The sequence below is a fragment of the Ambystoma mexicanum genome, chromosome 2p (genome assembly GCF_040938575.1).
Source record: "Ambystoma mexicanum isolate Mex_15411 chromosome 2p, UKY_AmexF1_1, whole genome shotgun sequence".
NCBI classification, from domain to species: domain Eukaryota; kingdom Metazoa; phylum Chordata; class Amphibia; order Caudata; family Ambystomatidae; genus Ambystoma; species Ambystoma mexicanum.
In genome coordinates this window covers 666,959,942-666,974,968 of record NC_090923.1, presented here as the reverse complement: position 1 = coordinate 666,974,968, position 15,027 = coordinate 666,959,942, and the positions used below count along the sequence as shown (strand labels likewise).

General features: G+C 45.2%; 1 protein-coding gene across 2 annotated transcripts in view; it reads left to right on the top strand.

Moving 5' to 3' along the window:
* The window catches only part of PLEKHG2 (pleckstrin homology and RhoGEF domain containing G2), a 718,440-nt gene that overhangs the window by 637,012 nt on the left and 66,401 nt on the right, over positions 1 to 15,027 (top strand). For both annotated transcript variants that reach the window (XM_069644246.1, XM_069644245.1), the window contains one exon: positions 14,130 to 14,146. In XM_069644246.1, coding sequence (XP_069500347.1) covers positions 14,130 to 14,146 — 17 coding nt within the window. The remainder of the gene's footprint in view (positions 1 to 14,129; positions 14,147 to 15,027) is intronic.

Below are 15,027 nucleotides of genomic sequence, written 5' to 3'. Positions count from 1 at the left end.
GCATTATGTCTTGCTTATTAAATGCTTTTTATGGATTTGCATTTCTACAGACTTGAGCTCAGACAGGGAATCGGCCTCCTTTCTTCCTCCGAGTGATTGAGGTCCATAACTGGGCAAGCATTTGCAAGGGCAGGTTACTTAAAGTCATTCTTTTTCATCATACCGTTTCTTCCTAGTTGCTAGGCGACTGACCTGATCATTCACTGAGCTATTCAGTGAGAGAGGGAGAACATAGGATGCATAAGGCATGGAAAAGGGCAAGTACAAATCTTACTTTTAGCTGCTTTTCTTTCAGTTATGCTTGATTTTATTTCAGTCTCGGATGCTGAGTTCTTGGTCAGTTCTTACGATCCCTTGGTAGCCAATGTAGAAGGCTTCACACTGAACCTTTCTCATTGATTAGGCAATCATCTGACCCTTAATCCTTCTGGAATCGAAGGCATCAAAATAAAGCTGTGTTGCGGAAATCCGAAAAAATCTGGTCCAAGAAACCTGCTAGGGGTAATCATGGTGGCAACAGTAAAGACAGACACAAGTGATCACAGTTCAAGGGTGTTTATTGAACTTATTAATGGGTGAGATAAACGCCTAATTGAAACCTAAATCTTAGATGGGAGCAAGATGCGACCATCAAATAACAATAAGGCAGTCCTAGTGGCGTCTTGTCAAATAAAAAGGGCCTATACTAAGAAATAACTATTGACAATCCTTACTACTAAATTACAGAAAGAGTGGGGGATAATGTTCATCAGGGAAGAAAGAAGTGTTCACCAAAATGATAAGTCAGGATGGTATGACTGAGTCTCCCTTCCCCGTGTTTGAAGCACTGGTCTAGGCGGGACTCTGGAGCACAGCACACTCCTGGGCCTCGGCAGCACGAAGCTCACACTTCAGTTCAACGATATCAAAACCGCTTCAGAGGCTAAGTCTCTTTCCTGCAAAAGTCTCTTGCCTTAGAAGGTTTGTTGATTCAAAGTAACAAACAGACAAAAGTTCTCTCTGTGATTTTGTACCTTGGGCGATTGCTCTTCACCCCTAGGATCTCCCTCCGCCGGGCTTGGATCCTCCTTGTAAAAACAGGTCTCCATCAGTCAGGTTCACTATCGCCTTTATTCAACACAGTTCCTTTATTCCTAATACAGTTCATGTATTGCTCATTTTCATCAGAAAGCTGGGGTTTCCTTCTCGTAGCTCTCTTTTGGCATCCCTCTGTAGGGTTCACATTTGCCAATGATCACAGTTCAGTCGTAGTGGAAAGCAGGGTTCCCTTCCCCTAGCTTTCCTCTGGCAATGGGTCAGAGACTTTCGATTGTACAAGGGTTTTGCTGTGACCCTTGTAGGACGACTCTGATGCCTCCTGCCACCCTTTCTTAGGGCCTTTTAATTTTGGTAGTTTCAAAAACAGGTCCCGGTCAGAGCCTTTCCAATGAGAGCCCATGTGGCGCCGGATCCCTCTGCACCTGGTCCTTAACTAGCTTTTTTTAAAGTTCAAACATACACACAAGTTCTTCTTGTAAATTCCTTGCGTTAAATAATGTTGCTACTTGCAACCTTGGGCTCAACACAGTTTGGTTTTCTATCAGTTTCCTCCAACTCCCCGGATATGCTGAACCCGTTGGCTTCTTTGTTCACTGGAGTCAAGGATATTACCATGGTAGCCAGCTTGCCTCTCCACCTGCGTTATCAATGCTGGGGGCCCACTTGTACCACTGACATCTGCTGCTCTGCACGCCAGTTGTAACTTCCGGTAGTATGATTTCCCTTTCTGAGGCTTTGTGGGTCTGAATTGAAAAGGGCAAGGGAAATTTCCCCCCTTCATCCTTCCATGTCTCACTGCTTTTCTCCTCCCTTCGTACTGCCGTTTTGGTGTAGCTGTCTCCTCGTACATTCAGCCTTGCTCCTCAAGTTCCTCAAGGGTCTCCCTTGGCTGGGCTCAGACCCCTTTTTAAAGTTCAACAAGAAAGCTTCCATCTGCCGGGCTCCTGCCTCCTTTCAAAGTTAACAGTTTCAATAAAAAGATGTTGAGACTTCTGCTTCCAGAATGCACTGGGCTAATTTTGCTCCCACTTCGTTGCTCCCCTAAATGGCATTTTCTGTCATTGGGAGCTCAAGGAGCCAAAAGGGGATGTTAGTTGGAGGTCAGGGTCTCTCCCTCTGCCCCTCAGAGACCTGGGTTGACCTGCCTGGCCCAGGGGAGGAGTTTAACTGTTGGTACCACCAGCTGCCCCTGGTCTTGCCTTATGGAAGTGTTTGGTCAGTTTTCATCTGCTCCTCCAGGTCTCCCAGGATCTCTTGGCAGCACTAGGACCCTATCCTTCTCTCTGGTAACTTCCAGCATCCTCGACCCACTCACAATGCTGTATCTGGCTGCTGCTTTTATACTCCCAGCTAGAGTTGATTGGAGTCAGGCTTGAGTCGTCGTCCCTCCCTGCCTGACTCTGCTTGACCTCATTATCAGGACAACATGGAGACTGCCCTTAAGAATCCATTGCCCATTGATTCTTATGGGTAATCCTTGTGACTCCCATCTGCCTCTTCCTCATCCCATTCCTTGTGAATTTCAATAGGGGAATGGGATTAGGGCAGTTAAAATGGAGATATCCCCTGGGTGTTGGTTTACAACCCCCTTGATATTCTAAGAGAAGAAGAGGATTGTGGGATTTGTAGTGTTGTGGAGAGGCAACATTCGTATTGGGTTTTAGAGATGATCTTGAGTTCCCCTGTTGTTTTCTCCCTCTTTTCCGTAAGGGAAAGAACTGAAGGAATGGGATTTTGGTGGCACTATCCCATAGACTGCTGGGATCTCGGGTAGGGGTGCATCAGAAAAAATGGGATATTGCGAGAGGAGTGCCCTTGGGCGAGACACAGTCTCCAAGGACTCCTTGCCCAGGTGATCCACCCTCACTTGTCCGCCCCCAGGGTTGGGATCCAAGAGCGATGGCCCTCCCCATGCCACCTGAACAAAAGATCCCTGGGAAAAACCTGGGAGAAACGCCTCCGGTTTCTCACAGTAATCAGACCTTACACTGAAAATCTACTGGAATCTAGTGGTCTTGTGAAAAAGCAGAGACCATGCCTTCCTGCCTTGCAGTTTTTTTCATGGCTACTGGTCCAACTTGGACTCTCAAGTCCGCCACAGCCATGACATTCACACTGCCCAGACCAAGAATACAAAGATTGGTACCAACCAAGTTCTCTTCAAGGCCTGTGTCTCCAGAGCACACTCCCACAGGAGCTCTGGGAGCTACCCAAGCTGTCCACGATTTAAGAAGTCTGAAACGTGAACTGCTGAAGTGGTGCCTCTTCATATAATCCTAGAGGACACTGCTAGTGTTGAGACTGTAACTGCAAACTGTCTCGAACCAACATGCTCCTTCCATCACTGGGAGCATTAAAGAAAATTTCCTAGGAAGGCAACGTTCTACCGCTGTGGCTGGCATCATTGATTTTTCCCATATTTGTTTCATTGTGCCGCTCTTATCCCCCTTACCACGTCTCCTCTGGCATGTCCTGGTGCAGTTCATTGTGTTTTCTGCATGTGCCGATTACCATAACAAACAAATGACTCGAACAATGTCTTAATATCCAAAGCTTAATACTGCAGTCTGCAGTCAAATAGAATTCAAATAGGACAGCTTCTTATTTTTCCTTTTTGTAGACTTTGCACGCCTGTTTCAGAGAGGTTCATAAGACTGGACACTCTGAAAATGGACGTCGGTAATCTATTGGATCCAGGACTGCATTCCAAACTTTGCGACTGGCATTATCTTTAATCTAGAAACCATAACGAATTCTTTGTTTGCAGCTCAAAATAAATTGCAATCTTTAAAAAAAAAAAAAAACGCTTGAGTGCAAAATTGACAAAAAGAACTGCAAATAAAAAATGTGCACAGGATGGATTTTTTATTTGCATGTTTTTAGAGAAATGTGCATATCACCAGTGCACTGTGCTGCAGCACAAATGATATGATTGCCAGCCCATTTGCATGCATTAGTGTCAGGATCATGTATGGCCCGCCCTACACCTGAAGTCTCCTTAATGTAGATATGTTTTTCCAGGTACAGAGCTCATAGCATTGCAGTCCTACCTGACTAAGGATCCTCAGAGTCTACATGTTGAGTGATTGACATTTGACTGACTTTGCATCACTATTGCTGGTCTGAGGTAATTGGCTTACACCCATAGAATCTCCCTATTAAATCACAGAAGCAAACAGCTGGGTAGAATTTGATGCACCCCTAATGTATGAGTGACTCTTCCCAAGCTCTACAGACGTTGTGGAGGCCCATGTCTGTTATTCCCAATATTTATTTTTATTCTATTTATTTATTTGCATTTGTAAAGCGCCTAAGTCCATGGGCATCAGGGCGCTGATGCGGACCTGTTACATGATACATAATACTTTGCAGAGGCAGAAATAACATAAACTAGGAAAAAGAGGATATTAACAGAACATAGATAGGGGTAAGATGAGCATCAGAGAGGGACTTGATGCTTCTGCGGTCCATGATCTGCCAAGCCAAAGTTGGGTAAAGAGGGAGGTTTTTCATTTTTTTCTGAACGCCCAGTGTCAACTCTTGTATTTTTATTTTGTTTATTTGTATAGAGCCCCAAAGGCATCTGGGTGCATATATTGGGTTACAGTGACATGGTATACATAAAGAGCAGTAGCAATATACAGAATAAACAGTCAAATTAAACATAAGTCAAATTACTTACAAGATATTTACAAAGTATTTTCAATCAAGGTGCTTGCCGGGCAAGGCATAGATTATGGTGCAGGGTCGTTCCAGGGAGATTATGGCCGATGTGGCGGGTGAGAGTTTTGAGAGTCTTGAGCAATCAACCACAATTTGGCCTTGCTGTTGAAAGAGTGGAAGGAAGATTCTGATCTAAGTGGGTGGGGCAGTGAGTTCCACAATTTGGTGGCCAGGAACGGGAAACTAACCCTGCCTGCTTTCTGCAATTTGTATCTAGGTAAGACAAAACAGTGAACTTGAGCAACTCTCTGAGGTCGGGTAGAGGTGTGGTGAGTGAAACGGCTTGCGAGGTAGGTGGGAGCCTGGTTTGCCAGACATTTGTGTGTGTGTGGGCGAGCGTTTTGAGGCAGACTCTTTGGGCTGTGTCTGGTGTCGGAGATGTGCTGATTCCTAGGGATATTTAGAGCTGCCTGATGGTGTTGTTTTGGATGACCTGTAGTTTGCTTAGATTACGTTGGCTTGTCCCTAGATAAAGGGCATTACAATAATCAAGTTTTGACATAATCGGGGCTCTGGCAATGATGGTGCAGTTGGCAGTAGTAAGGAAGGGACGTCAAGCTGTAATAAGTTTGCACTTGTAGGCGGATGCTGAGATTACAGCATTGGTTTGCCTGGAGAGCGATAGAGTAGAATCGAGATAAATGCCAAGGGTTTTAGTATCGTTGGATACCTTGATGGTGTTGGCATTGATGAGGAATGATTTAAAGGAAGGATCTAGTCAATTAAGTCTGTGATGGGAAGCCAAGATGGGAAGCTTCGTCTTATCGTCATTAAGACAGAGCTCATGTTGGGCCAGCCACACCCGAATCACCTGACAGACATCATTTAAGGCTTTTGTGCCTGCCGTGTAGTCACCAGTAATGGGGATGAGTATCTGGGTGTCATCGGTGTAATTGGTATAGGGGACACCCAGATAGTCAAGAATATCAAAAAGTGGTTTTGTGAACACGTTAGAGTGTCAGAGAGACACAAGATCCTTGGGGTACCCCGCACAGGACTGGTGAAGGTGCAGCGGAAGCAGTGGGGGAGAAGACCCTCATGGACATGTTATCCAGAAAGGATCTAATCCAGGTGGTGGCTTTGTCTGAGAAGTGTGCTGCCTGTTTGAGGTTCCGGCAAAGGATTTGGTGATTTACCAAATCAAATGCTGCCGATAAGTCTAGTAGTAATAGCAAGGCCAGATTCCCGTCATCTTTCAGATCCTCAATGTGAGTTTTTAAATCAATGAGGGCAGTTTCAGTTCCATGCCTAGGGCGGAAGCCTGATTGTCTGAGACCGAGGAGTTTATTGGATTCCAGGTAGTCCTGCAGATAAGCCGCTCCGTCTAGAATTTTAAGCGGAACGGAACGGTGTTGATGGGCCTATAATTAGTGGGTATGCTCGGATCCAAAGTGGGCTTTTTGTGAAGGGGGATGACCCACATGTGCTTCAGGTTCTCTGGGACGATGCCTGAGTTGAACGATGAGTTTATAAAGGCAGTGATAAAAGGTGCTAGTTCATGTGTAGCCTCCTTAATAATGGGAGCTGGGCACATGTCACCTTGGCAATTAGAGGGTTTGAGTTTGCTGATGATGCTTTCAACCTCTGGGATAGTTAGTGGTGAGAAGCTGAAGGGTTTATGGCTATGAATGATGGGTATGGTTTTGCCAATGGGAGAGTTGAACTGCGGGTCAATCTGAAGGCTGTTTTTTTAATCATTGATTTTTGGATAGGTTGTGTAGATATTTTGTCGAGGAGCGCTTTTTGAATATTAGCACATTAGAAACATTAACACACAAAAGTAGCGTCTTTACTACAGGTGTCAGGAGGGGTTGAGGGAGATTAGAGTTCTTTCAATAATTTGAAAAGCTTCTTGGTGTTGTATTCCGTTTGCAGGCTGCGCTTGTTATAGGTATCTTTTTTCCGCTTGGAAAATGGCCCCTTTAAGGGTACCTAAAATGAAGCTGTCCTTGTTGGCGTCAGAGGGATGACTTTTCCAACGGGCTTCTGAGTTTCGTTTTAATTTGTGTGGCACTCTCAGGTGTGGTTTGAACCACGAGTTAGTGTGCACGCAGTTTGGATTTCCTGGATTTGATTGGGGCAATGGAATTCATTGCTTTGAGCATAGTGTGGTTAAAGTTATCAAGTAGGAGAGTGGGGTCAGTGCATGACAATGAGACTTTGTTTAGAATAGGTAGGAGGAGGGGTAGCAGTTTTTCGCATGTTATATCCCTTTTGTTTCTCGTGCAAATTGAAGGAGCAATGTCCTGTCTGGCGCAGAGGTCGTTTGCTTTGATGTTGAAGATGATTGTATGATGGCCAGACCAAGCGCAGGGTAGGTTTGACTCTATATTGATGCTGCAGTTGAACTCTCTGCTCATATTGTAATATAACCTTCAGTAGTATACAATGTGTCAACCTCTGAATGATGAAAAGCAACCCAGTCATGTCTGGCATGTGACTGACACTTCTGTTCTGGCACACAATCTTAAACTAAATGGATCAACTTCAGAAAGATGAAAGGCTAGTTTCTTCTTATCCATATTAAAACCTGTGACCTGCAGGTTACACACTGATCTCTGTAGTAGGAGCATTAATCCTTTGAGATATCTTTCTGCAGAGTGTCATGTCCTATCCTATTTGGATAACATTCACAGATACAGAGGACTCAATTTCCTTTTGCTACCACCCCCTACCCAGTCCTATGGACTCCTATCTTTCCCATAATCCTTTTCTCCCATCCTGAAGCCTTTTAAGTTATTTTATGTATATTGCTTCCCGTAAAACAGCCAGAACCTTTGAGAAATTCTACAGAACTTCTTCTAGGATTCATAGCTCTTAACGGAGACTCAAGCAGATTTGAGTTGGAAGAAATAATCCATTGGCAACCGCAAATCTTCCGGAATCTCACTAGGAGATTTGTGGCGGGTGCCCACGGACCACTTTAAAAAAGGTTTGCCAAGGCTTAGGCATGACCAGCCATTGGGTACAGCTTGATATTATGAAGAACTGTATTACTGCTATGGGAAGTTTGCTGTTCTGGGTCTCCTTTGTTCTTTTCCTGTTTTTTTTTATTGGTCGTAACAGGTGTTTGGACTTCTGAGCCCCCATTGCCCTTTGTACTGCTCCATATTTCCTCTTCGAGATGCGACAGCCTCTTAAAACGTCTCTGCATGCTGAAAGCTCTCTTTGCTTAACGTTTTGAGAGTAAACGACTTCCATGACATGAAATAAAACCTATTTGTTAGGTAAGAAAAATACTGGCAGAATTCTTACGCCTGAGTTTTCTGAAGCCTGAAAACTACATTGTAGGCAAAGGATCAATTGCATATCTGATCATTCCAATTTGGTCACTGGGTTTGGAGGGCGAGAATCTGATGTTCAAGGAAACAAAAATGCCGTTATGTTTACGAAAGCAACTGGGAGCCGGATGTCAAACACTGGGCATTCCATAGGAGCCTTCTGCAATTAAACATGAACATCAAAGGGCTTCACCGACACCCAACTTCACTTCTTTGCATGAGTGTAGGTGGTGAAGATTTATATATTTCGAGAGACAACTTCAGGAAAGGCTGTGGCGAATAGCATGTCATTTTCTGAAACTTAATTCAGCCAAGATGGAGATCCTGTTGCTGTTAAGTGCACGAACTATCTTGTCAGTCCTTGCTGCCTCGGTGGACCATCAGGATGTCTCCCTTTGTCTTTATCATCAGCAGCCTGCGTGTCTGCCTTCCTGCGCCGAGTGTGTCTGTGTCTTCAGACCTGTCGCCCTCCTGCTCCAACTTTACTTCCTGTTCTTTGTTGTCCCTGCTTCCTGTGTGGCTAGTGTGACGACTCAGAGTCTCGCCCCGATGGGCCACAATACATATGTCTTTTCCATACCAAAAGACAGAGGACTCCTAAAGGTTTCCAGAGAAACGCCTGAGTGCAATTCGGAGATTTCCTATGGGTAAATGTACTTTTGTAGTCCAAAGCTAATTAGGAGTACTGTGATGGTGAAGCCATGTGTGGAGGAAAGAAGAACTAAATGTCAAAACTAAATGTTGGTCCTTCTTGTATGTCTGATAACCATGCCGGCAATGAAAGAGAAGACGGACAAACCAAGGAGCACAGATGTACATTAAAGGGGAGACTGTGAGTACCCGGATGTGCACAGGAAAATATGCCCTAAGCGAAGGTCACAGGGCAGAGACAACACTCAGGTAAAGAGCTCTGTGGGAGGACGACGTCCGTATCAATCGAGGCCAGGAGCTGCCTTCTGTTGTATAGTGTCGGTGAGGACTTTTCGGACAGTGCCGACATCAGGACAGTGCAGCGGAGCAAGGCGAATATTGGGTACCCCGGGACCCTTATGCCCAGATAGGCTGGGTTTGTGACCGAGAAAGAAAGTAGCACAGGAACCCAAAGGGATAAGTGATTGTGGGAGGGGCAAACCAACTACCGCGAATGAGGATCTGCCGTTAGGAGTCAAGCCCGAACAAGCATTTTGTCGAGTGTTGCGAGTGGCAACGGGACACAGAGAGGAAGGGAGAACACAAGAGAGCGACTGTTCCTTCAAATGTGGGGCGGATGGTACAGGCAGCAGTGTTGAAACTGTTGAAGTTCCATGGAGGTGGCTAACCATTGAATACCAGCTGAGAAGTACGATGGGTACAACGCAGGAACAACGGGTATTCAGTCGGTAAGGGGGAGGCTTAAAGAGGTTTTGAAGAAACTAAACCGTAAGCAGACGCCCAAATTTATAAATTAACAAACAAGTCACCAGCAACAATTTGGACAGAAAATGCTGACCCTTAAAACTACGAATCCTCTCAGCCTGGTCCCAGTAGGACTGGGACTTAATGTGGACAGAGTTGACAGCCTAGGGCATTAAAATTGGACAAGTCAACCCGATGGAGAAACTGACATAGACATCAGTAGGAACAAAAGTGGATATTATTGTGAACAGAAGCCAAGATCAGGGGATCGGAATTGACCCCTTGGCACTGAATATGCGACAGTAAAGTCCAGGGAAGGGGATTGTTCCCCTGGCACTCAGTGGACATCTTTGAACCATCAATGAAGAAGACCACTTCCTTGAAACTAGGATACGGGCATCACTGAGCCAAATGGGCAGTGAGGCATCATCGCTAGGAGGCTGCAGGAATGCAGACTAAATATGAATTTCTTCCCTAATAGTAGTTTTGGTAGGATTGTAGTGAGAGGGTTAGAATAGATTTTGGACACAGGACAGTGGACTTTATTTTGGACATCTTGTCAATGTCTGGTCCATTAGTTTGTTTTGTTGAGGCAGGGAAACCCCTCTTAGAGTTGGTGCAAGTGAGGCTTTTTTTCCCACCCCTCTTATTATTTAAATAAAAGCATTTGTGAACAACTCAACACTGTGAACGACTCCGCACACTAGTTCTCTACCTCTAGCAGTCTTTTATCTTGCTAACTCTTTTTGGTCACACTGGCTGTCTCTCAGTGCAGTTGTCAAGCTTCCTTCTCCATTTGTCTTTTATCACCCTCCTCCCCCACCTAACTTCCGCATCATACAGGCTGTGCCTACCATTACTACAGCGGCCGCTCACTCGAACTACCAACCATTACTATTACCTCTCTCAACCTGTTCTCAGTGACCGGTTTCTTTGCTAGGTAGCAGCAGGCATTCACTTTTAGAATCGGATTCAGTGACTGGCTGAGCGCTGTCAGAAATCTCTGGAAGTGTTGTGCTACTTGGTTCCAAATCCATCACCCTTCTAAAAATGAATTCGAAGCCGCAAGGTAATTTAGCAATCAGAGATCGTGGACCACGGGCCTTACCACTAGGTATGAGCCCTCAATCAAAACTCTCGGATTGGCTAGCCGCACCACATGCCCTCGTCTATGGCTCTGGTCCCAGGGCCTCGGCTCCTTGAATCCTGAACCCTCTCGACCTACTCCCTCCCCTACCACCAGCTACAGCCCACTCTAACCTGCAAGAAGGAATAACACCACTCCTGATGCTGCCTCTTTCACTCCCTCAATGGCCGCCTATGGAAAAATTGAAGGGACTACTAGTATTTCTCTTCTCTGTTTCTTACGGCTGCCATTTATTTGGCCGGTCTTTCTTTGCACACTTTTTTTGAACGTGGAAGCAAGTGTTATTGGCACACAGGCAGTGTGCTGGTGTTCTAATAGCTATTGTCCACTCTGAGGATAGCTTTCCTGGTTCCGCATGGCCCATCAGACCTCTTTAGCCCCCTTGCTTCCCTCAGGCCTTTAACCTGGTTTCTGGGCAAATGCCGGTCCAGAAAATCCTCTTGTGCTTGTGTTAGAAGTTTTGCCGCTAATTATAAGATGTCGTCCTACGGCCTCATGTTTCTCTGAGCAGTTCCTAGCTCCATTGATATGTATAAAACATAAAAATAACCGGTACTGATATACAAAGAAAAGTAGCAACACGATTTTCAGCTGGAGTTCTGGTAGACATTCACTGGTCAGGAGTGGGCAGTGAATGCATTTTTTCCTTCTTAGGATTGCAAATTCTTGACTGAAAAGTAATTGTTTACTTTAAACGCATGTGGTAAAATAAGAAGTTAAATCTGGCAATACCGACCATTGCTACTCCATTTGGTGAATAATTACTATCTGTACTTAACAGTGAATACATCTGCAATCCCAACTCTTGTAATTCAGGCATGGACCATACTTGGTTAACTGCCCGTTTTGCTTTAGTACATAGACCCAGGGGTGGTCCATCCATCATTACGGGGGGTGACGGAATGCCATTTCGTGAGGGCGGGATAGCCTGCGCTTTTTCTATTTACAATAATAAAATGATGCATGTAATTCTGCTTCTGAAAGGGAGATCTGATAATCGGGTCCCACTTTCATAATACTTATGAAAGAAAACATAATTGCTGAGACCGTTTCCTGACATCCCCAGTAACTGGTCTGCAGTGGCAGCAGCGGTCGTTCAAAGTCCACTTGTGCATTCCTGAACACTGCTGCTGGGACACAAAGTTCCTGCAAGCAGAGGTGGCTTTTAACTGTCTGCACCTCCTGGTTTAAAATATCTTGACTGTGTATTCCAGACATCCTGGTGGCATTTCTTTATATCTAAATACATACAATGTCTAGGTTTGACATGGTGGCTGCTAAGATTACACAATTCTTCAGTCACAAGCATTTACTGTCATTTATTGTCAGCTTGGTGAACAGTGACTCATTCATTATATGGCTTGGTGTGTATTCACTGTCTCGGCAGGGTGTACCCACAACCATCAAATTGTGTCCAGCCAAAGAAGCCATTGTTTGATCCACCTGAACAAGGTCAACGCCTTCTTTATGGAGCACGAACCCTCCTATGGATGTCCACTGGAAACCAGTTCTTCAAAGATGGTCCTGTCATCACAATGGCTGCTTCACATCTGGGTTCTTATTACAGGAGACCTTTCGATGTTGGTAGATGTAGGAAGGGGCATAGTTGGACTAGTCCAGAGGAGAGGTTCAGTCCAAAGAGTATTCTCACATTCTTGAATTTTGCTTGGGCGCCCATACTTCCTCAACTGCCTCCTCACTATCTGCAGGCAATGCACTGTGGGTATGACGGGTGTCAAGGAACACTTATTACAGCAGCCTGGATTGGCCCCTTGACAATAGGCTTGCTATGGGCAAATCTACTGTAGCATGTTGCCTAAGTATGAGGTGGGTGGGGGCACATCTTTTGAGGGTGATGGTTGACTCATCTTTGGAATGGAAACGTACAAAAAGGTCCCAAGATTGTGGTGACATTACAAATAATGCGCCCTTGCGCAGAACAAAAATCCGGAACCTCATACGCCGACTAAGTGGAGCAGAGGTTAGGGGGGTGTCCCTGCTTCCATTAGATGGTAGCGGGGGACAATAAAAAAAGTAAACCAAAGAAAATGAAAAAAGGACCCTGCGCCGCCAGTTCTGACCTACATTGGTGGGAGAGAACTGACGCTGTAGGGATAGAGGAGAGATGGCGGTGCACACATAAGCATACTGCCGGAAAGGTAAGTGAGTAGTGGGGGAGGCGGGTACGGGTATGCAGGGCACTGTGGTCTATGTGATCACTGCGCTGCTACATAATGTAAGTGGGCATTTTGAAAGTCGACTTTGAAAGTCGACATTATGGGCGGCGCAGTGATCACATAGAACCCTTTGGAACATGTTTAAATGAGCATTCACAGAAACCTTATTGCGAGCAAAGTGCTACTCCAAAGTCCTTTGTCAGTAGGTGAACCCAGGAGTTGCAAGGGCGTGGAAATCTCTTCTCCCTATGCATCCCAAGAACCTATTTGAGAGCACCCCTGTCAGCCAACCCAGAGTGCCCCTTAAAATTGAAGTCTGCTTTCTATGTGTTTACCCTTAAGGTGGTGGGCCTCTTGTGTTTTTATTACTCGTATGTATTTCTGTTAGCTTTTACTGTTTGTTAATGAACGTTAGTTGGCCATTTTTTATTTTGGTCTCCCAGTACTATTGTTGGTTGGATGGCTCCTGTACCAGCTCACACCTCTCCTGAAGAGTTAAGCCTGGCTTTCGGCCCATGTTACCAAAAGATGTGAAGGTTTGCCTATTGGGCTATCCCTGTTTTACCATAATGTTTGGGATTGCTGCTGCTTTTAGTAGTAGTGTTGGGCTGAGGAGGTGCTTTAGCCACTGCTCATCCCTGTACTCCTGCAGACCAGCAGTCATGTTGTCACACTACCCCTCTGAAACTTACTGCAGTAATCCAGTGCAAGCTACCTAGCACATCACTGCCATTTTGGAGGTCCTGCTTAGCTTGTAGTTCTTCGCTGCACATCCTCAATGTAAAGGAAGTTTATCACAAATGTCTTTGTCTCCTTATTACCTGCTAAAGATTCTGCTTTATTTAACCCTTTTATATGATAATGCTGCACATGGGTATAAGAAGCGTTTTCTGGAGTGCAGAGCAGGCTAGGACACAGCAGGCAGGGTGACTTTCCCAGCTGCTCCTCTTAGTGGTGGTGTTTGGGGAATAATGCTTCTCTAATGGAGAACAATTCTATGCACTGCAGAAGATGAGAGGTGCCATTCTGCAGCCTGCTCCACAGTGTGGCTAAGTGCTGTAACATGCATGCTGGAATTATCGGATGTCTGAGGTGTGTGTTTATGGAAAAACTGAAAAAAGGATGCGGTTTTTCAAAGCGTGTGAGCCCCTCGGAGGAGCCGAAGAAAAGGCAAGCTCTGCACTTGATCAAGAATATTTTGTCATGTTATTTCCCAATTAAATCGGGTAAAAAGTATCTTTTAGGTGTCGAAAAGGAAGCTGGTCATCCATCAACACGAGCAAGCTGTTCTGTTTAATAAAAATAATGATGTTTCAGAGGCCTTTGGGAGCCCGTTTTTTAATGGATTTCTTTCTTTTTCCTTTGCAGCAATCTCCAAGTTGAAGGTACGTGTAACGCGGGAACTCATCTGTCCTATTGTACCGGGGAATCCTGCTTAAATGACCCGCTTACAAAGTTCCCCACTCCCTCGTTTGTGTTTTCAATCGGCCCTATTGGTCTTAGGCTGTGAACAGCATCTTTTAATTGTGTTTAATTGAAGTGCTTTATTAGTCCTTTAAATTGTATTTTTTATTTATTTTGTGTTGACTCTGGAAGGCAGTGAATGTATTTGTCCCTGAACAGTAATTGATTTAGTTGTACACGTCAGCACATGCATATATGATATATGTGGCTTCTCTTTGTGTGGAATCAAGCCCGCTTTGCCAAACTGGCAGATTTGGAGATCGCGTGAGGCCAGTAGGGCGTGGGCCGAATAAGTCTGGTGTCAGGCTAGCCTCACATGTGGCAAACACTGTTGGAAGGGGGTGTAGGGCAGAGTCCTTCTGCTGTCAGGGAAGCCTGGCAACTGACAAACTCTGCTCTCTCCCTAAAAGCCGGCTGCCTAGACCTCCCGGCACTAGAGACTTCCAGAAGGCCATGCGTGATCGGGTGGCAGGGCTATCCATTGCTGGGGAGACTGCACTTATCACTGCCCTTTTCAGGCCCAAACGAGAGCACCTTCAGTTTTCAGGGTTACTCGACCTCCACGTCGAACATGATAGTGTGAGGGCAACCCCAACATTGGTTGGCTGCAGGCTATTCCAAAATGACACCTAGAGCTCACATGTCACAAGTTACTTTGATGGGCGTGGGAGCTCTTGTAACCTCCTGAGCCTTACCTTTAACATAATCTACAATGACCTCAAACATTGGGTTATAAGTGATAGGTAAAAAAGGGAAATTAGGGTTTCAACAACGAAAATTGATAAAATTGATTATGTGGGCA